The 21,941-nt window shown below is 43.1% G+C and overlaps 1 protein-coding gene across 1 annotated transcript; it reads right to left on the reverse strand.

Moving 5' to 3' along the window:
• Window positions 1–1,656: 1,656 nt before the first annotated feature.
• On the reverse strand, window positions 1,657–19,536 carry UBE2QL1 (ubiquitin conjugating enzyme E2 Q family like 1). The gene is made up of 2 exons (XM_015619715.3): window positions 18,331–19,536; window positions 1,657–2,978 (listed from the first exon to the last, which is right to left on the reverse strand). Exons 1-2 carry the CDS (start codon window positions 19,123–19,125, stop codon window positions 2,847–2,849), a joined length of 927 nt encoding a protein of 308 aa, XP_015475201.1. The 5' UTR covers window positions 19,126–19,536; the 3' UTR covers window positions 1,657–2,846.
• Window positions 19,537–21,941: the final 2,405 nt, after the last annotated feature.

The following is a 21,941-nucleotide window of genomic DNA, read 5'->3' on the forward strand; positions in this document are numbered from 1 at the left end:
CCTTCTTTCCTCCTTGCACGAGTTGTTGCTGCAGCTTATAATCACACACACTCTGCTCCCCTTCTGCTAAAGCTTCAAAGCACTCTAAGATTTTTTCATTTGCCTCTCCTACAGCTCCAAGACACTGAGTGATGCAGAGAACCTCCTACAGCCAGAAAGTGATTTTTAGCAATGATGTTTGCTTTAACTATATAAAGCACACTTAAGAAGACACATAATAAGTAGGTTGGAGGGAAGTGGTAGCAACCCACCCACTATGTTCTTTTTAGCTAACCCTTTAATTAAATATTAAAGATACGGTTCTCAGAAAGATTTAAAATAACCCTCTGACAGAAAAAAAGAGGTTAAAAACCAGCAGAAAATGCAATAATCATCCCCAAAGACTTACCACACCTTCATGCTGTTTTTAATATAATTTTACTGTGCTGATGACAGAAGAGCTTTTCTGAAGGGAAATAACAAACGTTATGCCTTCCAGTGCTATGTCACTCTCTGTTCTCAGGAAGTTCTGCTAGGGATTATAAATTATTTGATGCTTAACTAAACATACCAGTTTCCTCTTCCATAAGGGAGAGCAAAGAAAGTTTATAAAACTGAGAAAGTGAATTACTTGAAATGTTACTTTGTCGCCCTGAAAATTCAGCTTCTGAGCTTGCTGACATGGTTTTCTAAAGACTTTCCCAGGACAGTAACTGTAAACATAGATATGTGTACATTCTTTCTGTTACACGTCTTGTGATGGGCATCTCTCATGGCCAGTGCAGTGAGAAAGTGTTATCCTGACCATCCAATCCCTGGCCTATAAATCACAAGCCTATAAATCCTGGGAGGAAAAATAAACTCTGCTCTTTCTTGCACCACACCTCAACCTGTGTCTGTGTGATCTGTTAATCTTCAGCGGCAACATTACTTCTCACTCAAAAGACAGATTCTGCTGCTAGATGCACAGAATTGATACACAGTTTGAGAGGAAAAGTACATATACACACTGCTTATAGCCCTGTGTCCAAGTATAAAGCAGAGTGAGATAAATGACAGCAAGATCTGGGCAGATTTGTGGTACAAAGCATTTCTCTTTGTAACTGAGTTAAGGCACACCACAAATGATCAGAGGAGAAAGAGAAGTGACTGCTGATGGAGATCAGAAGTGCAAGAAACCAGGTATGCCCACAAACTAGGTGATCTGACCTGCATATTCCTTCTAGTGAAGGCTTTGATTATTTTTCTCTGACTCTAGCTGACAAAGCACAACAGCCTCACTAAGCAGCGTGTTTCCACCAGTACTGCAAGAATATCTGCTCTGCTGCTTCTTCTCTTGTGTTTGAATTTCATTGTACTGCTTTTGTTCTTCTATGCTGCGTGTAGTTTTAAATCAAACTCCAGACCCCTCTGTATAGTCTCCAATGTTGCTGTAATACAAACAGAAACTGGTCAACCATTTTGATTTGTTCTCATGTTAGCCATATAATGGAAAGTGCTTCCAAACACACACTGCCTTCCCCCTCCAAATCAGTCCTACAATCGATACTGTCCTACTTTCAATTAAAAAGCACCACCACAACAGATACATCTATATGGTGCTTAGAATCTCACAATAGATAACCCATTACTTTAAATACAAAAGCTGGCAAAAATGATTGAATTCCTGAGGCAACAGAAATAATACTGGTGATTTTATTCAGCACATGTCCAATATGATTTTCCATTTGGAATCCACATTTTTTAATGCTTTTCTATACCATTCTTAACATTCCATTTTTATGGAGTCCCTTAGAAAGCTGTTTTTTTCAATTTGTTTACCAGAAAACTTAAATTTTAATGATTAAATAATAGGACATTTATATACATCAGTGGGTCTTCTCAGATACTGGGCTCTAAGTACATACAATGTCTATTGAGTGAAAATAAAAAAGAAAATTTCAGTCATGCAAATCATCTTACAAACCATGTTCCATTTGACTTGAAAATTTTTACTCTGTTACTGGCATATGATTTCAAAATTAAACAGATAAAATTTTAAGGTTACTTTGTCCATTTCAACTCATTTGTTTTGCTGTTTTGAAGATCTGACAGGCCACATGCTACTGCAGAAGGTACCATCAAGATAATCATTGTGCTGCTATCACCGAGTAACCCCTCTGAGCCCTGGTGCGGATGTGTTTTAAAAAAACACCTAACCTTCAGTTAACTGCACTGGTTTACTTCTGAACAGCACATCACAATATCAGCAAAGAGAGCACATTGTAACTGGCTGGGTGATTCCCCTTAATAATTTTTCAACACTAGGACCTTTCAGCATTTTAATTCTGGTTTCATTTATGAATTAAAGGTCATATATAGAGCACAAATGAAGTCTAAATTTAGTCACAGCAGACCACAGTTCCACATAAAGACAAATCTTCAAGTTATGTTGACCTGCTAGGAGACAAAGATAAACAGCACAGCAAACATGTACCTGCAATGCACTGCTTCCCTATTAAATATTAACTGTTTCACTTACATTTAAATGAACTGAGCAGTAATGGATAGACTTTCCAGTACTGCTGTTTGGTGCTGCTGTCATGGAAAGAAGCTGAAAACAATGTGTGCTGTATGGGGGCAAATGACACAACTCAGCATCCACTCAAGTGACTTCAATGATGACCATTCTCCAGTCTTGAAATATAATCCCACACAGCATTATTTTCCTCTCCCTCTGTAAATACATCTGTTCATAAATAACTTAGATGTCTCCTTGACATTCATGTTATGTAACTGAAGCTGAAGTAGAAAAGGATGGGCGATGTACAGCACTGAGGAGATGTCACAGTACTTTCGTTCAGCATTTTTGTCAAGTGCAGGTTGCATCAGCCATCAGAGACAGGTGGAGTGACCCACCCATATTTTTCATGGGTCTTCACCAAACTCTTAAAAGTTGCTTCAGCTTCCTTTCGACTGAATGACTTTTTTGATTTGCCAGCTTTTCTGCAGATACGGCCCTGCACCAAACACAAAAAGAAAACCTTCATTAAAGACATGAACACGCATCTGGAAACCACAGCTTAACTTTTCAACTCGTCAGGTTGAGGGGCATTCACTTACGGGTTCCAGCGAGCATAGTTAAAAAACTTGAGCAGACAAATGCATTATTAGAGAGGATTAAAAATTATATTCTGTGAACGGCTAAAAAGGAGGGAAAGGAAAAAAAATTTTAAAAAAAAGGTGGCATCTCTGCTGTTTTTTCCACGGCGAATCCCAGTGCTGGCATGCTGCCCCGCTTACAGCAACCTGCGGCGGCCGTGCCTCAGGGCTCGCCTCCCACTCCGCTGCTCCGGGACAACTCCGGCATGCCGTGTTTGGCGTGAGGCCCCTCATGCTCACCCCTCCTGCCTCTCCTGCCCAGCTGGAGGAGGAGTGACAGTGACTTCCCGGGCACGGGCGCTCTCAGGGTTGCCAATGCCTCACTCCCCACTGCCACCATACAAGGACACCAAAAATTACCTCCATCCCGCAGAACATACTACATTCCTCTTCCTGCAACCTACCCCTGAGAAATTAACACCTCTGCCCTTTCTAAAAGGAGTGCCTTAAACCAACTTGCTTCCACCTTAAATTGAAAGTTCTAATTTGTTTATTACCCCTTCATGCCAAGTTTGATAATGAATGAAAACATACTTATTTGCATATACTGCATTTTTATTACTCTGCTAATAGATATTAGTTCTAACAACACTGTTGTATGAATATTCAAATTCTTGTTTGGCAGTAGAAACTTTTACTGAGTTGTCAATAGCTTACCTTATTTTTCACACTGGTCTGTGTCAATTACCAACCAACAGAGACACAAAAAAGAATGATCGCTGCAGATTAATACCACTCTACAACAATTAATACCTTTAAAAAATAATTAAAATAAATATATTTAAATTATTTATGCCTACTGGATTTATTACAAAAAAAGTTTATTGAAGTCACTAGTCTAGTAAATTCAGTAATTGTTTAACAGATTGCACTGAAAGCCTTTCAAATACAATCAGTACAAATCAATACAAATAAATTGTATTTGATGAGTGGACACCATATTACAGTTTCACAATTATTAAGAACCAAGTTAGTATGTTCTCATTTTTTCTGTTCCTTAGCTCAAAAATAATATTTTTCTTCCCTGATTTCCCTGTCAATTTGGAATTTAACCCAAAAATTGGCATTTGCAATAGCATGCAATAAATACAGAGAAAATAGTCAGCTGTATAGAGGGAAGAAAAAGGGGAAAGTGAGAAAAGAAAACAAAATCTGTCCTTGGAGTATCAAATTTACATTTACAGACTAAAATGAGTAAGATTAGCCTGCAGTGTGGACAAACAATTTCTTTCTAGAAAGCTGTCACAATATTGCAGAGGCTCTTTTGCGTGCAGCACTGCTCCTGTTACAGCAAAACTATTGACACATGAAAGAAAAAAGCTGTTTCCTACTCCTGGTTTAACAAATTATTTTTTGGTGCAGTTTGAGTTGTCTCTCAGAGCATACCTTAATGAAAGATTACAAACAGCCTCCAGTTCCCACCTGGATTTATTCACAGTCAATTTATACCCATTTGTTTTTCCCCAAAACAGCAGTTTTACCAGTTGATGCTTTTCCTTGCCTTTCTCCCTAGCTGCCATTTATAGACTAGAAATCCATTTCCTCTTTAAACCCCCTTGATAGACCAAACAGCAAGACACTTTCTATGTCTCCACACAAATTTGGCAATTAATATGTCCCAAATAAGGATGCTCAATGGTTTTCAATTGAGTCCTGCTCATAAATTTTCTTAGAAAATGCTCATTTTTACTTGTGACAGATGGAATAATTAAATAAAGCTGGGTAACATATTTTTAAAATCTTATTGAATAATTATCATACATAATTTTACCCATATATGATTATCAATCATAATTATTCTGTAGAAGTATTTTTGTTGTTACAAAACATTTTGTATTTGCTTCCTAATCTGGGGTTTTGTTGGAAGCACACTTAGAGAAACATAGGAAAAGATAAAGTAAAACAGAAGATTAAATCAGCACAGAAAATTCTGTCCTCAAAATCTCACTAAGTACTTTTGAAAGTAAATACAAATTTGCTCTGCTGCTTAATTTCTAGATTAGATCCATTTGCCATCTCCTGTGTTTTGCACATTATCTTTTATCCTTTAAGGCTTTGATACCCTTTGAATTATATGCATAGCATCTAGGACAGTATGATTCACATCTTCCCCAGCTTTTATGAAGTATTAATACAAAGTTGTATCTAGAAAAAGAATCATTCCATTGTGAACAGCTCATGCTTAGTGTTGACTATGTTCAGCTTTCAAAGCAGGACTGTAAGAATTCTCTGGTGTTGTAATGATGTAGTAAACATCATTACATGTAAAATGTAAATACATGTAAAATGTTACCAGAGCCATATCAGGAAGGATATATGAAAGGAGCATCATTTAATGAGTTTATTCTGAAACCTTTCTGTTATTAATGCAACAGATCATTAAATCTACTTCCACTCTGGAAGTACAGATTGTATGTGAACTGCACCATCAAAGACCAGCTAATTCTACCATGCTACAACCCAGTACAGTGTTTCTGTGTTTATACAGAAACTATGAGTGGCATGGTCAGCATTATCTCTTATCAACCAATATCCTGCCAGATGTTTATAATCTGGATAAAATTTAACCTCCTAGACTGGAAGTTTTCCTATTTGCTGTCTCAAGTAAAGCTGAGGTAAAAAGAAAGAAGTCTGGAAATTCAGCTGACTAACTTCAGACACTTTCAAGCCTGGGTGGTATCTACTGTCTTACTGATTTTTAGTTTTCTGCCATTCCCAGAAAATTCTTCCCAAGTTTAAGTAAAAACTGTCATTTTGCATTGCAATTATAGAAGAAAGTGTCAAATGTTTCACCAGGCACTGCTACCAGCCCTGACTACAGTTTATTTTCAGCCTGCTACTTGAACATGCAGTCATTTTAAGTCTGGACAGGAACTTGTAAGCTGCTGCATTCTGTAAACAAGGTAGTGATGGTAAATACAGTATATAAATATGTGTTATCCACAGCTCTGTTGGGCATAACTGCATTTTGACCAATCCCCAAACCACACGTCACTACTTCTGGGATAAGGAATGCAGATCATTTGCATGGCAGATGTTTTTTGTTTTGTCTGGCACCACATCAAGGAAAGACATCAAACTGGTATCTGAACAAGATCAAAACATTCCACAAGAGGTTAAAAACAACAGGAAAAACCCAAAGCCTTTCATAAAGATATCACTGTCGACTTCAGCTCTGAGAAGTCGCACCAGGAGAGTATTTAAATACTTGCAATACTTTCAGACACTCACAGAGTGCCTGAAAACGCCCCCTTCATAAAGGGATATCTGAAAACCTAATTAAGGAGTTGGAGAGAACATTTCAGATTTTGCCATCTGCTGTGACTTCATGTACTTATCAAGATATAATTTTAACAAGCTAGAAACATATGAAAGGTGAAAGCAATGCCACAGCACCCAACTGGTTTTTGTGCAGCCATGCTGAAGCGCAGGGGGATGCGTACTGCACTCAGCCTCCTCCCTCACTCCTGCTGTGGCCAGCCTGCGTGGCACAGTGAACAATCACATGCCACTCATCCAGGCTTTGCTCAAACTAATGAGCATGCACAAACAGCTGATAAGCATCCAGTCTATAACCCTGCTAATGGTGGGCAGAAAGACCTCCTGGAACACCATCTGCTTCAGGCAGCCTTCTCAGGACCCTAGCTGAACTAAAGGACAACCAACCACTCCCTCCTGCCATTGGGTCCAGCAAAAGACCCAAGGTGAATCTCACCTGGGTGTGCTCTTGATTTGTCCTCCTGTCCTGGTTTCAGCTGCAACAGAGTTAATTTTCTTTCTAGTAAAAGTGGTGGTTTGGATTTTGCATGGGAATAATGTTGATAACACCCTGTTTTATCTGATGCTGAGCAACACTTACTCACACTAAGCCAAGGGTTTTTCTCAGTGCCTTGTGCTCTACCAGTGAGCAGGTGCACAAGAAGCCAAGAGGGAATGTGGCCAGGACAGTGAGCTGAACTGGTGAAAGGGATGTTCCACATCACACCCACTGTATTAACTGGGGAGAGTTGGTTGGGAGGGGCCAATCACTGCTTGGGGATGGGGCTGGGCATGTGTCAGTGGGTGGTGAGTGATGGTATTTCTTGTGTTTTTTTGTCTGTCTTTAATTACCCTTGGGATATTTTGTTATTATTATAACTATTAGTATTACATTTTACTTAGTTTCAATTATCAAATTCCTTATCTCAACCCACATTTTTTCTTATTCTCCTCCCCAGACAGCCAGGGGATGAGGTGAGGAAGTGACTGTCATATTTGCTTGGCAGCTGAAGTTAAAACATGACACATTCACAATTATGGACCTCTTATGGATGGGCAAATCTGGGAGCTTTTCTACTTCCAAGTGATGTCACACTAGTCTCTGTGAACACATCCCTCCTTCATAATACTCTGTGACACTGAAGCACATCCTCAAAAATTTTCAGCTCAACAACTATTAGCTCTTTAAAATCTGCCAGTACCACTATCAGCAATGTGCCATGTCAATTATTCCCCAGCATCACCAGACCACAAAGCAGTCCAAAGACAGAGTTAAGTCCTGTACAGAAACCAAATATGAAGCCTGAAACTCTTGAGCTCACTATGACCATATACTTATCCATAGCTGGCCTATGTTGTCATGAAAAGCAGTCTTGACATTTCTTCTGGTCCTTCCAGTCAGGATAGCCTCAAGAGGATTTCTCTGGACAAAGGGAGTTCCCCCTCTTGTCAAACAAATGATAGAAGCTCCCAGATCCAAACCAAATAATTTCAAAACAGTACCAGGTGTGCTTCCATGTGTGTCCTGTTGGAACTCACTCCTGATGGAAGGACAGGACTATGTAACAGAGGTCAGTCTTCCACATGATCATACAATCATCAAAAGTACTGTCTGGAAGGGACCTGTGGTATTCTCCAAGTCCAGCTTAGACAATTGGAGCTGAACTGCCAACACAGGTCAGCTGTGGCACTGCACAGCCAGGTCCTGAACCCTTCAAGGCTGTGCTCAGTCCATTATTGATGCCACTCCCTGCTTTATTAGGTCCCAAATTTTCTGCAATTTAGCGGACACAGCCCTTTAATGTACACATGAGCCCTTATAAAGCTGATGTTATTGTGGAAACAATGTAACCCCTGTGCTGTGTATCTCTGAGGTGTAACAACAAACCTTCAATCACAAACAGACATTTTACCTGGACCAGCAAACAAAAAGCTGTGTACATTTCCAGTAGTGACCAGCTAAGAGACTCAGAAGCAGGCAAACCTTCATGCTGTTAGCATGGCTCTTTACACAATCTCCTCAGCTCTGTGTACTTTCATTAGTACTTTCAATGCAAATAACTCCAGGTTGGTCTCCCAAGGGCAAATCACACATGCCTTCTGCACATGGGGCTACACTTGGCCCATCATGTAGGCCCACCGTAAGGACATGCAGATGTCTGCAGTTTCCTTTTCTGCCTCCAACTCTTAACAGATCTCTATAGCAGGTTCTGCTAATCCAACTGTAGGTAAAAATGTCAAGAGATGGAAAACAAGCAGACAGTAAGAAGCACACAAAAGACTGCAGGAAGTCACTGTGCCAGACACAGCACCTGTGGTGATGCCTCCATTGACAGGAAGATGTTCCACAAGGATATGCCCATTCTCCAAGTCTGTTGTGCCAGGCTTCTTCATGGATGACACAAAATCTATGGATTTCCTAAATACTGAGGCATGCTATGAGTTTCAGTAAGTAACAAGTTCCATAATGTGCCAGTGACTAATGGCCTTGGGCCCCAACTATTCTATACAAACATACTCATTTTCTGATAAGGAACAGAGGTACTCAGTGCTTAAGCCTGAACCAGCCTTATCCTAGAATATTTAAACAAGCTTTCAGAAGAAAATATTTCCACTGGCTTTAGAGACGCATTCAAAAGCAGAATGATGCTGAAGTGAGAACTGTCATGCTCTCAGTGCAGTGATTGCAATGTGTCACAACATCACTGTTAGAGAGCAATATACAGTCTCTCCCCCCAGTTACATGGTTTATCATTTTTTTCCTTCATGTACTGATGAGTCACAGTTAATCATGTCTCAAAAATAGCACACAATTCATATTGCACTGTATATGATTATGAGCTATAGCTAAAATAAAATGGTATAGAAAGTGATACAGACAAATACTCATAAGGTTGCAGCATAAGTGAATGAAAACAAGGAGGTTTTCCTGTAATGTGCAATTTCCAAAGCAGTACTTCCATGCCTTTTTTAGTCCTTTTTTTTTTCAGAATAATCTACAAAAGAATTTAAAACGTAGCAAGTTCCGGGTTTAAAGCATCCTATGAATTGTGCCTTCTGGGAGCATAACTGTTCTTTGTCCAGGAAAAAGAAATCTGAATTACAGCTGAATAATTATTTATGCTCATTTGTCTGTGCCAGCAGCTCTTAATAGATACAAATGCTTACAGCTCCAATCTCTGTCTGGCAGCTCCAGAGCACTGTGCTGCTCTTCCTCGCTTTTCCCTAAGTCAGCACCCAGCTGGCAGCGTGATTTCAGCACAGATCAGGGTTAAGAAATTCCCTCCCTGTATTTTATGGGCGGGACAAACTCTGTGCTGGCAAAAGAGTAAGAAAATTTGGGTAGCTGGGTAAATTACTGGTGACTCAAGCATCTCCAAGGCTGAAGGTATGACAACATGGTGGGCTTCTGTCAAAAGAGACAGTCCCTGTTCCCTGCTACCAGAAAGGCACTTGCTAGTCTAGGTGACAGAGGGATGTTTTCTCTGCTATGTATTCTCGGTATTTTGCAGAGCTCCGTGGACTACCTCTCTGTGGAATCAGGCACTGGCTGAGTTCCTGAGAGCCAGTCCAGGTGAGAAGGCTGGGAACATGACAGCAACTCTGCATAAGCCCACAGGTCCTCCACATCAGGAACCTGAAGCTACCCAAGTCAAACACAGTCATGGGTGTGAACCAAACCAAAGCAAAGTCAACCCAACCATCCTTTGTGATAGGCTGTAAAGACAAAGGCACCACAACAATGCTTATCTTCACATTCCCCTAAGTTTTAGAATGGTAAACAAAAAAACAGAACAAAACAGTAGTAAAAAGCAGGCTGCCTCTGGGAACATCTAATCAAGTTAAAACCAAATTTAGTAAGATCAAAGTCACAAATGGATGTGCTTTTCTCCTGCTATTTATATGAATGTGCCAATCTCCTGACTGCAGTACTGATGCACATGGACATCTACTCAGACAGCCTTCATGTCTGAGTGAGGCACACTTCTTTAAGCACATATCCTCAAATGACCTTTGGGTCCCTTACAAATTTGTCTGTACTTCACATGTGGGAAAGAGGAATACAGTGAAGTTATATGACTTGCCCATGACTGCACCGGAAGTCACTGGCAAAACCTGTAAGCTAAACTCGCACCACCTTATCTCAGGCTAAGTGCTCAAATTGTGAACAACCTTCTCCCTAACAAATAATTACAGAACACTTCAATGTCAGGCATATTTTAGTGGAAATAGTATTATCAAATTTACATAAAACCCGATATTTATAGAAATTCATAGATAATTTGAAAAACTAATAACATCAATTTCTTCTGTTTCGCTATGCTTTGGTTTTTTCATGGACATGTATTATGGAAATGAGCCCTTCTTACTGCATCTGGGGGCTTGCTACCATTTGTAGCACGAGCCTAGAAGTAGGAGAAATACCAAGTCATTCCACAGCTCATAAAACCTGACTATGACAAGCATCTGAGCTCCAAGCCATTTCATAATGCAGGCTTATGTCTTCCTTCCTCGGGTTTATTTTAACACGTCTTTGAATGCAGGTTTGGAATTATAACTGACTTGTAACTCTATCAAGGAATCACTGCAGAAGTTCCATAGGTTTTGGAAAGCCTCTGCAGCAAAGGATTAAATCAATGAGGATCATCAATTTTAACACACAAGACTGTGAAGTAGATAAGAAGACATTTTCCAAGGACAGACTCCGCACATGTACGAGGCAGGCATGCATCTGCCATGTGTGGTTGAGGACAGAGATGCCTGATGTATCCTTTCTCAGTGTAACTTTTAATGGGAATGAGGCAAATCAGAGTGGCACCTTGATCCTGTTTCAGAAGAGGAATAACCTTAACATCTGAAGTGTGGTGCCCACTTACCTTTTCTGTGCACACTGGTAGGGACTACAAATTCACTTTCATCAAAGCACACCGACATTTCTCCCTAGCTCAGACACTTTCAATTCCCAGAGTAGTCCTCATTTCACTGTGAGACGGTTTATGTAACAGTATCACATCCTTCATGTAAAGCTTGTCCTGAGACCTCCAGGATATACTCAGTTACTGCCATTTCCAGATAGTGTTGAAGGCAAACACCATGTAATGCTCAACAACCTCCAGAAATGACCTGTGGAGTACAACTCAGACCAGACCTAGCACTTTAAAAAAATACAATCCAAGAGAAAACTGCTATTCCATTTACAAGGGCAACAACTGGATCCTGTGCACCTTACAATTAAGACACGTTTTGAGCCAGTCAGCCAGCATAACTACCACAGCATCTGAGGTTCTCCCTGTTTAATTGCAGAGGAATTGCACCCAGCAATCCTCCTATCGCCCATCTCCATTTGCACTGAATGTCAGCATTACATTTTTGGCATTTACAGGAGAAAACTGGAAACTGTATGTGAAGGACTGAATACATCACAGAAAAGAAGAGCCCTTCACTGACTCTCACCAGCCCAAAGGAGCTTACACAAGAAAAAGAAATGCAGTAAATATTTTGTTACTTAACCACTGTACCACTTTGTGAGAGCAGATGCCCACAGGGGGACATGCCACAGACCATGCCTGGCAATCAGACTCCCAGGATATAAGGAGCTGAATTAATGTGGAGTTACAAATCTTCAATCTGGAAGTATCCGGTCATGCGTGGAAATCCCTGGGCATTGTGTGTACGCTAGGAAAGCTGCATATTTTCCAGGCTAGCCTGAAAAAGGAAGAGTAAATCATCCTCAGAATAGAAAGTGGGTTATTTCAGTTACTACTTCAGGCCATCACCCTTCATACTTGGCTTTTTTTATTTGAAAAAATAAAATTTTCAATTAAATATCTGACAAAGCACCCCAATGCTTCATGGTTCTTTCTGTCTGAACACTCACACTGAAGAAAATGAGCCCATATAAAGTTCAGGGAAGAAGAATCTTGCTCTTGTCAGCAAATTCAATTTTCTCACAAAATCCAAAGCCACAATTCTTTCAAATTCTTGTTTAGCAGATCAGCTAAGTGTTGCCAAGAAGAATAAAAGCATGCTTTAAAATTGGTAATTTGGCTCAGGAAAATAGGAATTTCATTTATTTGATGACTATTTTAACAGTAATAAGTATAGTTGAAAGTATTTTAAAATTTTCATTTTTATGCTTTGAAGGAGAAAAATGGAGATTATGTTCCCTTTGCTTTTTAAAATAATTAAACCAACCTCCTATTTCAATGAATTGGAATCCCTTTGTCTTCATTCCTCTCAGAATATATTTGCATAATAATAGTGGATGGTCAGAACACCAATATATCAGAGTACACACAAACAATTATTTTTTTCAGCCTGTTTATCAGGCCCAGCATCTCAATACACATGCTCCTACTCAAAGTTCAACTTCCAATCTTATGTTTCTCAAATGAAATGAGACATCTCAGAAGGCCATTAGATCTGATCTCCCTCTGTAGATAAACAGAGATTCTGTTATCTCTTTGGCCCAGCATTTAGACTTTTTCATGGGAAACAAGTTCCCTAACACACTCTTGGTCTCCTCTGTCATCTTTGAGTCAATATTTTTCACCCACTAAAGCAACATTTCCTCCCTTGAGGATAACCATCATCACTTGCTTAGGCAACTAATCAAAAGCAAAAAGTGAAAGAATTCCATTTTTTAAGGACCTCCACATAATTCTGAGACCACTGTGCTCTCTGTTCATTTCTGCAGCCTTTGAGATTAACTGATTTATTCATGGCTACACTCCTCAAATCCAACATCTGGAGTATGAAAACCCATGGATCTGCAATTAATTTCTGCTATACATATTTGAAAGACCTGGAGTCTGCTGACATCCTGGACACTGTGCAAGTCCCATCTGTTATCTACTTGCTCACACTTGTTTGAAAGGATGAAGAGGGAGTTATCTAGACTATGATTAACAGCTACCTTCTGTAGCTGTTTGTCATAAAACAAGCCCATTTCTGCTGTTCCAATCTGGTAAAACTCAACTGGGATATTCAAATCTTTAAACTGGAAAGATAAATCCATTCAATAGTCATACAAGGCACACAGCATTTGAAGCAAACGAACAGTGTTCCACTGAGATATTTCTAATGTTACAATGTGAGGGATCAAAGTACTAGACACAAACAATTTTATTTGAATTAAGGACATTTTCTGATACTAAATTAAAGCTTAACTATAAACCATGTTCTTATTTTTATTTAAATCATAATATAGAAGCCAACAACAGCAAGAATACTCAGAATTAGGGATATCCTGTTCCTATTGTAATATGTACAAAATTTCTCTATTTCTTCTATTCTCTGCAAGAATCCTGAAAAAAAATTATGTTCCTCCTATTCACTGGAAGAACTGAAGAATAACTTCCCTCAAAACAAAGACCTTTTTTCATGACAATCTGCAGAGCTTTTACCTGACAGTTACCTGACAGCTGACTTTGTCTGTCAGTCCAGTCTCCAGCCTCTATGGAGAAAACAAGGGACTTGTAAAAAAGAGGACAAAGCATCTAGTGGTCAGCACTACTGCAAGCTTACATCTAAAGTCCCCAAGGCATCAGGTGCTGCTCTGTTTGTTGCTCTCAAAAAAAGAAAAACCCAAACCCCTGCTGCATTACCTGGACACTGACATATATAGCTTTGTCCTCTTATAAATGTCCACCAAACCATTCTGTCCAGTGAGAAACAACGCATCTATCAGAAGACACAAAACCCTCTCTTTTAGACAAAGTTTGCTCCTTTTCCATTGGGACCAAATCATTTACCATATTTTCAAAGGAGAGAGATGACTCCTCCCTGAAACATGGGCATTGGTTTCATCTGTGCACATTGTCACTCAAGGAGAGCCATGATGAACCTCCTGCTGTGACACCCCTCTCTTAAAACCTCCCTCCCTCCCTTGATATTATTGTGACAATGACATTATCTGGAAGTGGAGAGCAAGTAATTTTTAAACCTCTCCCTGAAATGATCAATAAATTGTTTTAAAGGGCTAAGAAGAAGTAACACTCCATGGGCCACTTCCATGGCCTGGACAGACACAGAGAGACAGACATGTTGAATAGTTGCCTCCAGGACAATAAACAACTGCTATTTAAATTATTTCATTAGCATCACCCCACCTCCCTGGCTGGCACCCCAGCTCCGCAGCAGAACACAGCGACTGTTTCGCCGGTTCAGCAGGACCAAGCTCTTGCCTGTCATGACAGGAGCCAGCGAGCAGCTGACTGTGCGGGAAGCAAGTACAAAGTCATCCCTTTAAAAGCAAGGCTACAGTTGAGTTAAGGACAACACCAAGTTTTTTAAAATAAGATTCTGGATCCAAGACAGATAAACAGTCTTCGGCCTTTGATGTACTGAGAATTCCCCTCAAGATACTGACTAGAGCTGTGTGAATAATTGATTTGCTCAGCTGAATAGCTGAAGCAACCAAACAAACAAACCCCAACTTGTTAATTAACATTTTTTTCCTTGAAAACTGAGGGGAAAAAAAAAGTTAAATTTGAGTGTTGAATTGTTATATTCAAAAAAAAGTAATTTCTCTTCCATTTTAAGAATTTTTTTTACAGACAAAAAAAGAGTCTAAAAATACAATGCTAGATTCATGATAGGAAGCTAGGGTGTGCATCCTGTAAGGTAGGGCATCTCTTACACAAGGGCAGCCGAGGCATATGGTTCGTGCTTGGTGAAATCTAGAAACAGCCACCCTGCTTTAAAATCCAAGCCCCAAGAGATATGCTCAGGTCTGGAAACTTGGACACAGCTTTACATTACTTACAAGTGCAATGCTGAAAAGTAACAGAAAAGTGCTAACTCTTGATTTCTCTGTTGCACATTTAAGTTTCTGTACAGACACAACTCCTGAGTGACATCCCATAAGATGTCAGAATGACTTACCTCAATTTCTCTTCTATTCTACTAAAAGGTCTGTGAAATCCATGAAAAAACATCCAACTTTGTCATGAATCTTAACTGTCTGAAAATGTATTTTTAATGTTAATTTTATCTGCTTTCAGATCACTCTGTCAAAAAGCAGGTCATACGTACTCACAGTTACTACTAGCTCTACCCGCAGACCAAGGAGGGCTGTTCCTCTTTGAAGAACCAGCAGTGAATGACAGTGCCACAGCTGGCTCAGCAAAATTGGACTGATGAAAAATGTCTCATGAAAAGAGCCACCTTGGTTCTATCCCCTGAACTGCCCCAAGGAGGAAGGTGTGCCACCGGAACGCTCAGTCCTGCCCACTCACACTGGCACCCATGCCAGCCAGGTGCACTCTTGGATGCATCACAGGCTGGAGTATTCACAGTGATCTCATGCTAAATCATGGTGCTGGGAACCAGTGACATTTCTCTGGAAGGTCCCTTTGACTCACTGGTGGCGGCAGTGCCTTATGTCTCCCTCAGCCAGATAGCTGCTGCCATTTGCTCAGGCAGGTTCATTCTGAGGCGATGTAGGATGGCTCTCACCTTTCCAGCCTTGCTGATGAACAGGATCTTGAGTATTTCATGCTATTGCAAGGTTGCAGGCTGCTTACAGAAATTACACAATTAATCTGGTAAAAGCCATGGCTATTTGTTTAAGACATCTCCTTGCAGGCACCAAGACTGCCCACAACACAGCAGGAGTCACCCAAACATGGCCATACAGCTCTGGGGAATTCAGCACCTCAGCCCTCAATGCTCCATCGGCTCCATTTCTCTTTTTAAAAACTAACTGGTCAAAAGTAGATCACCTGTAAAATGAAACAGAGATAGGGGAGCGCCAGTTGCATTTTAAGCCCTATTATGCAATGGAGTGGGGATTACGTAATGAGGGGAGTGCAATACAGAAACATGGTTCCCACAGAGCCCAGCTACAGTGAATGACCGGCAAACCCGTCAGAGGAAACGTCTCTCTAACCCAGAAAATAAATGTATTGACCATACTGCTTAATAACCTTTCCACTTGGATTGAACAATCTCAGAGGTTGACACGTGCCATGTTATATCAATTTAACTACTAAGTTAGTGTCAGCAGTTTATTTCTGCCTTTTTTTAAATCCCAGTTCTCTTTTTGTCATAATTGACTTTGCAAACTTCTGGAAAAATGTTATTGACAGTCTTGCTCTTTAAATGTATTTTTAACGATGCACACATAAACACACCCTCTGGTAATCAAAAATCACTACTACTTTCTGGAAATCTCTTAAGTGGCTTAGAGAAGAAAATTGTCAGATTATATAGCTACTATAAAATATATATATTATATTTACTACTCATTACTACTATTACTATTAATTTACTACTATATATATTATATTTACTATTAATAAAACAATTATATATATAATAAAATAAATATATATAATAAAAATATATATAATAAAACAATTCAGTGCTTCTCTTCACTGAGCCATTTTATAATCCCAGTAAATATTCATATAACCCTTTAACATTCAACACCACAGAAAGAGGCTGAATTGTTACAAAATGGGAGAATTTACCATTGTCCTCCTAAATTCTTGTAACAAGTAACAAGAACTATGACCTCTCTAAAAGAGACAGGTTAACAAACAGTAAGATGCAGTAACAGCAGCTTCAAAACTTAAATGTACCTCAGGCTCCATATTAATTAAATTTTTTTTTTTTCCCCCTTGGTAGATGTTTTTTTATATCCCAAGGTGTCCTAGGAAACTTGACCTCTTGAAATGAAGTGCAGAGAAAAACACTATCTGATTTAAAAAAGGAGCAGTAGGCCCAAATCAAATAGGCTAAAGGGAGTACAAGCCATTTACAAAAGAGCCTGTTGAAAAATCAAAATTAATTTCAATCTTAAGAAGAAAAAAAACCTTTACTTCTGCTCAGGCAAGCAGTTACATAGGAGCAACAGGACTAACCTCATTTTTAAGCAAATAAAAAGTATGTTATTATTTACTCTTTCCCCACCTCCTTGCGAAGACAAATCTAAGTTGTTACTTAGTATAATTTACTGACAGACATGGAGCTGCGCATGTCCCCCAACTTCAAGGGCATTCACAAACAGGAAAACTATTCTGTCATAGCCATGTGTGCATTGCCTGCCATAACATAAAGCGTAATGTAGGGCATAAAGCCAGCAATACTTGCGCATTTGTTAAAAATGGGTTATGAAGTATTTCTCTCCTACGGATATTCTGCAGGAGAAAAAGGGAAAAAAACCCAAAACAAACCAGCGTAAAACTCAGGCCAGACGAGATCCTCTGCCGGGAGAAGCGATCACCTCCTTTTAAGAGAACTGGTAGGAACCTTCTGGCTGCTGCAGCTGCAGTACCTAGCCCAAATAATTCGTTCCTTTCGGACCGGACGATTTGAAACCTGTACAAGTTTGCCAGCAGCTCGGGCAACGACTCCCGGTGTGACCCCGCGACATAACCTCAGCGTAGTCTGCCAAGCCCCAAAGCCGGGGTCGCCCCTTCTCCCCGGAGGGATGCTATGCTGGACAGCACAGACAAAGACCTGGGGGCAGCAGCTCCAGCGTCGCGCCCTCCGCCAGCTGCAGCATTGCATGCAAGGGACCAGCGAGTATGGCCGACTGCTTGGTGAAGAGCGGGAGGCAGGAGGCTCCAATCCCAAACCCCACTGGAGCCCGGAGAGCTCTCTTTTGTTGTGGGGTGAAGGAGGTGCCCCTCAGGGGTAACAAGCACGGTATCTTGGTGTGCCATAAGCAGCAGAGCTTATGAGGGACAAGGACAAAAGCCAGGCGGGAGGACACGATGGATGCATGTGAATCTCGTCCCTCCAAGCTGCCCTGCACCTCTGCCCCACCGGCCCGAGAACGGATCCCGGAGCCAAACACGTGTGTCCCTGCCTTCGCTCCACTTGTGACACCAGGTCCTCGGGGAGACCGGGCCTGGTCGCCTTTGGGGTTCCCACCCGAACAGCACTCTGACCCGCACCCCGAGCGATGGATGCGTTTGCTTCTTCCCGAGCAGGGAGCCCTACCTGCCCCTTGACGAGGCTGGCGGCGAACTGCCTCATAACGGCCTCCACGGTGTAGGCGCTGGACCAGCCGCGGGGTGTGAGCAGCTCCATACAGATGGCCCCGCCGTCCAGGACGTAGCCGTTCTCCAGGCGGGGGCTAAGCACCCTCATGAAGGGCGGCGAGAAGGGGAAGTTGTCGGGGAAGGTGAGGTTGAGCAGGATGTACTCCGTGTTGGTCTCCTTCATGTCCTGCCACAGCACCGAGTCCTTGTCCACCTGGTGCAGCTTCACGTTCCAGTCGAAGAGGCTCTCGTCCACCAGCTCCACCGAGATGAAGCGGTCGCTGAGCCGCGCGATGTCCTGCAGCTCCTTCATTAGCCGCCGGGTCCGCACCTGCGTGCAGTGCTGCTGCCGGCCGGCGGGAACCAGTGCCGCCGACCCCGACCCGCACCCGGGGCCGGAGCCGGGGCCGGGCCGCTGCGCCGCCTCCTTGCCGGCGCCGGGCTCCCTGCCCACCTCCCGCGGCTTCTCCCGGCCGACTCCCGAGCGCGCCTGCTGTGGGGGCTGCTTGGCTGGCTCCGGTGCCTTCTTGTTCTTGTGGCCCCCGGGGCTGCCCTCGCTGCTGCTGCTGCTGCTGCAGCCGACCCCGGGGGGGCCCTGCGGCTGCGGCTTGTTGCTGCTATTCTTCTGGTTGCCCCTACCACGGAGTGAGGAGCCCTGCTGGCTGCTTCTGCGGTGGTGGTGGTGGTGCTTAGGGTCCTCCGTGTCCCGGCTGTGCAGCCGGATCAGCCCGATTTTCCGCAGCAGAGTGGCCATGTTGTCCGCGGCTCTGCGATCCCTCCCGCCTCTGAGCACTGGAGGGGCTCTAGTGTGGTTATTATCAATTTAAAGACTGGCTCGAGGGGTTTGCTGTTGGCGGGCGGGCGGCGAAGCGCCTCTCCGCCGGTCCGGCTCGCAGAGAGGCGGCGGCAGTGCCGCCGTGGTGCCAGAGGATGTGCGGCCGTCGCTCAAACGCCTCCCCTGCCTAGTGCTGCGGCGGGGAGCATTGCCGCAGCGGGGCTACTCCCGCGGACATCACGGCCCCGCCGCCGTGGCCATGATCCCATGAAAAGGGATTGGGGGGGAGGTAAGAAAGAAAAAAAAAAATCCCCCAGCCGCCCGCACCGGAGAGCCCCCTCCCCCCGCACAGCGGCGGCGAAACCGCCTGCGCTGCAGATGGCTTCCCCGGCACCTTCAGATCTCGCTCGTCCGAGCCAATCCCCGGCGGCTCCCGGCGGGCCGGGCTCCGCGCTGCTCTGGGCACCTCCCCCCCGGCGATCTGGGGGGGCTCGGCTCCGGCCCGCGGCGCGCTCGGCCCTTTGTTCGGGGAGAGTGATCGCCCGCCCGGCCAGCGCCGCCGCAACCCTACTGCGCCCCCCGCGCCGCCTGAGCGCCTGGCGGCACCGCCGCTGCCGGGATCGGCGGCCGACGGGCAGCGCGGCCCCCGTTCTGCTCCGCCCCGCGCTGCGGCAGCGGCCCCGCTGGCCGTGCGAGCCTGGGGCGGTGACGGCGGGGAGGGGCCCGGGGACAGACCCGCGGGTGCGTGGGCAGGCGTTGCACACGTACATGAGTGTGTGCGCGCGTGTAGGCGCCCACACGGCTGGGAAACGACACCGAGGCAGCTCCGTGCAACGTGCTTACACGCGGACAGAGCCTGCGCCTAGCCCAGAGACGGAACAGCTCTGTGGTCGCGTGTAAGGACATGATGGCATTTAAGTGCATGTGCGTATATATATTTACATCTACCTGCCTAACACATACACACATATATGCATACATATATAATGCCTACACAAATCTATATATAAATATTGTTAAAAATAGTTGTAAGTGCATAACGTGTATGTATATGTGTGTGTATATATGCATTTTGCTATTTGTTGTATTGGGAATGATGGGACAATCTTGCTTTCTTCAGTACATCAGATATACATATCCTATCCCTCTCACACCTGCTCCCCTCTAGACCAAGTAGGACTGTCCTCCTGGGACTGACTCTGTGTAGCTCAGGAAGAGGCAGCTTATCCTCAAAATATCTGTCTCCACCATCTTCTTTACTTTCAGAGACTGAAAAAGAAAAAAAAAAAATATACAAGAAATGCTTTGAATTGGGGAATAGTGATAGAAGGGCTCAAAGTGTGATTACATCTGTTGTGTGGAGGATGTAAAGCAGTAAGCAATGTGTGCACATAGCAGCATTATATTCCACAACACATTTTGCAGTGGAGAATCTGGAGGTAGATCTCCTTTGTTCCCTGAAGACTCCATAGAGCTATTTCAGGAGATACTGGCAGAGTTGACCTGTGTGTCACTGCTTCTCCATCAACCTGCTTTGAACAGGGAGAAGATGAAGCACTGTGAGCAAACTGTCATTGATGGCCCAGGAGGCTCAGGTGGCATAACGCTGTCCTTGTTTGCTCCTGCACTCTATCCTGTTGACTTTGCCCATCCAGCAGTGCGATAACCTTTGGAGTTGTTCTGATCCTTTCCTGTGTGCAGATACCCAGCTGGGTCTGTTGCAGTAGAGGTGTTTGCTAAATCCCCTACCCCTGCAGAGATCTGTATAGTGAAGTAATGTTGACAGTGTTTCCCTGGAGGTCGGCTCTCCAGGCAAATGTGAAGCGGGTGGGGGCTTAAGTGTCAAAGATTGTTCTGTTCATCCCATATTCATCTCCTACCTCCTACATTTGCCTGAGCAGTTGAAGAACCTCCAGTTTAAAGGTTATTGGAAACTGTGTCCAAGCCTTCCCCTTGGCCCATTCATGGAGCTGGGAGGTTTCTGAAATGCAGACAAACTGCACACAGAAATCTCATGGTTTGTGACACTTCCAGGAAACAAGTAATCTGTGCTTCATCTGGAAAATTACTCCAGCAGGACTTCCAGGGGGAGAAGCTAAGATAAACATTGAAAATTCTCATCAGTATATGGAGCAGGGCACTGAGAAACCTGATGGGACAGGTTGGAAGACTGGTGCTCTGGTACAAAAGCTGGCAGAATCTTCACCTGCAACTTCAATCCCCATGGGCAGTCAGGTGGAACAAGGTGCTCAGTGGTCACCCCTGGATGAATACTTAGGGTAAGGCAGGGTGGTGTGGCACAGATGCAGAGCTGAACCACACTGCCAACCAGCAACATGAGACATTGTGTTGGCTACATTCATGTTTTAAACTGAAGGGTGTCTGCATGGTGTTCCTGTAGCAGGTGGCAGGAGGAGCTGTGATGGTTAATTTAATAATATGGATGTTATTTACCTGTCTCACATAACTGAGGTGTCTACCCAGTGAAGCAAAATGGAAAGAGCAAGGTTTCTGCAAAAGGAGGCCAGAGCCAAGCATCCCCTCTGTGGCCTTCTACCACTGCTCTCTGAAATGGTACAAGATTAATGAAGGAACTGATGAGAAAGTTGTTTCAGCGACAAGGAAGGTATAATAGGTGTGCCTGGCCAAACAGGGTTCTGCTGACACAGGGTGCTGCTCTGGTGATGCTGAAATTTGCCACAGTCTGTACCCATACTGTCTGCAGGGTGTCCTGGGGTGACTTTATGATACTGGTATCCCCAATCGTCTGGTTTATGTTATATATTAAGTTCTGC

The sequence above is a fragment of the Parus major genome, chromosome 2 (genome assembly GCF_001522545.3).
Source record: "Parus major isolate Abel chromosome 2, Parus_major1.1, whole genome shotgun sequence".
Taxonomy (NCBI): domain Eukaryota; kingdom Metazoa; phylum Chordata; class Aves; order Passeriformes; family Paridae; genus Parus; species Parus major.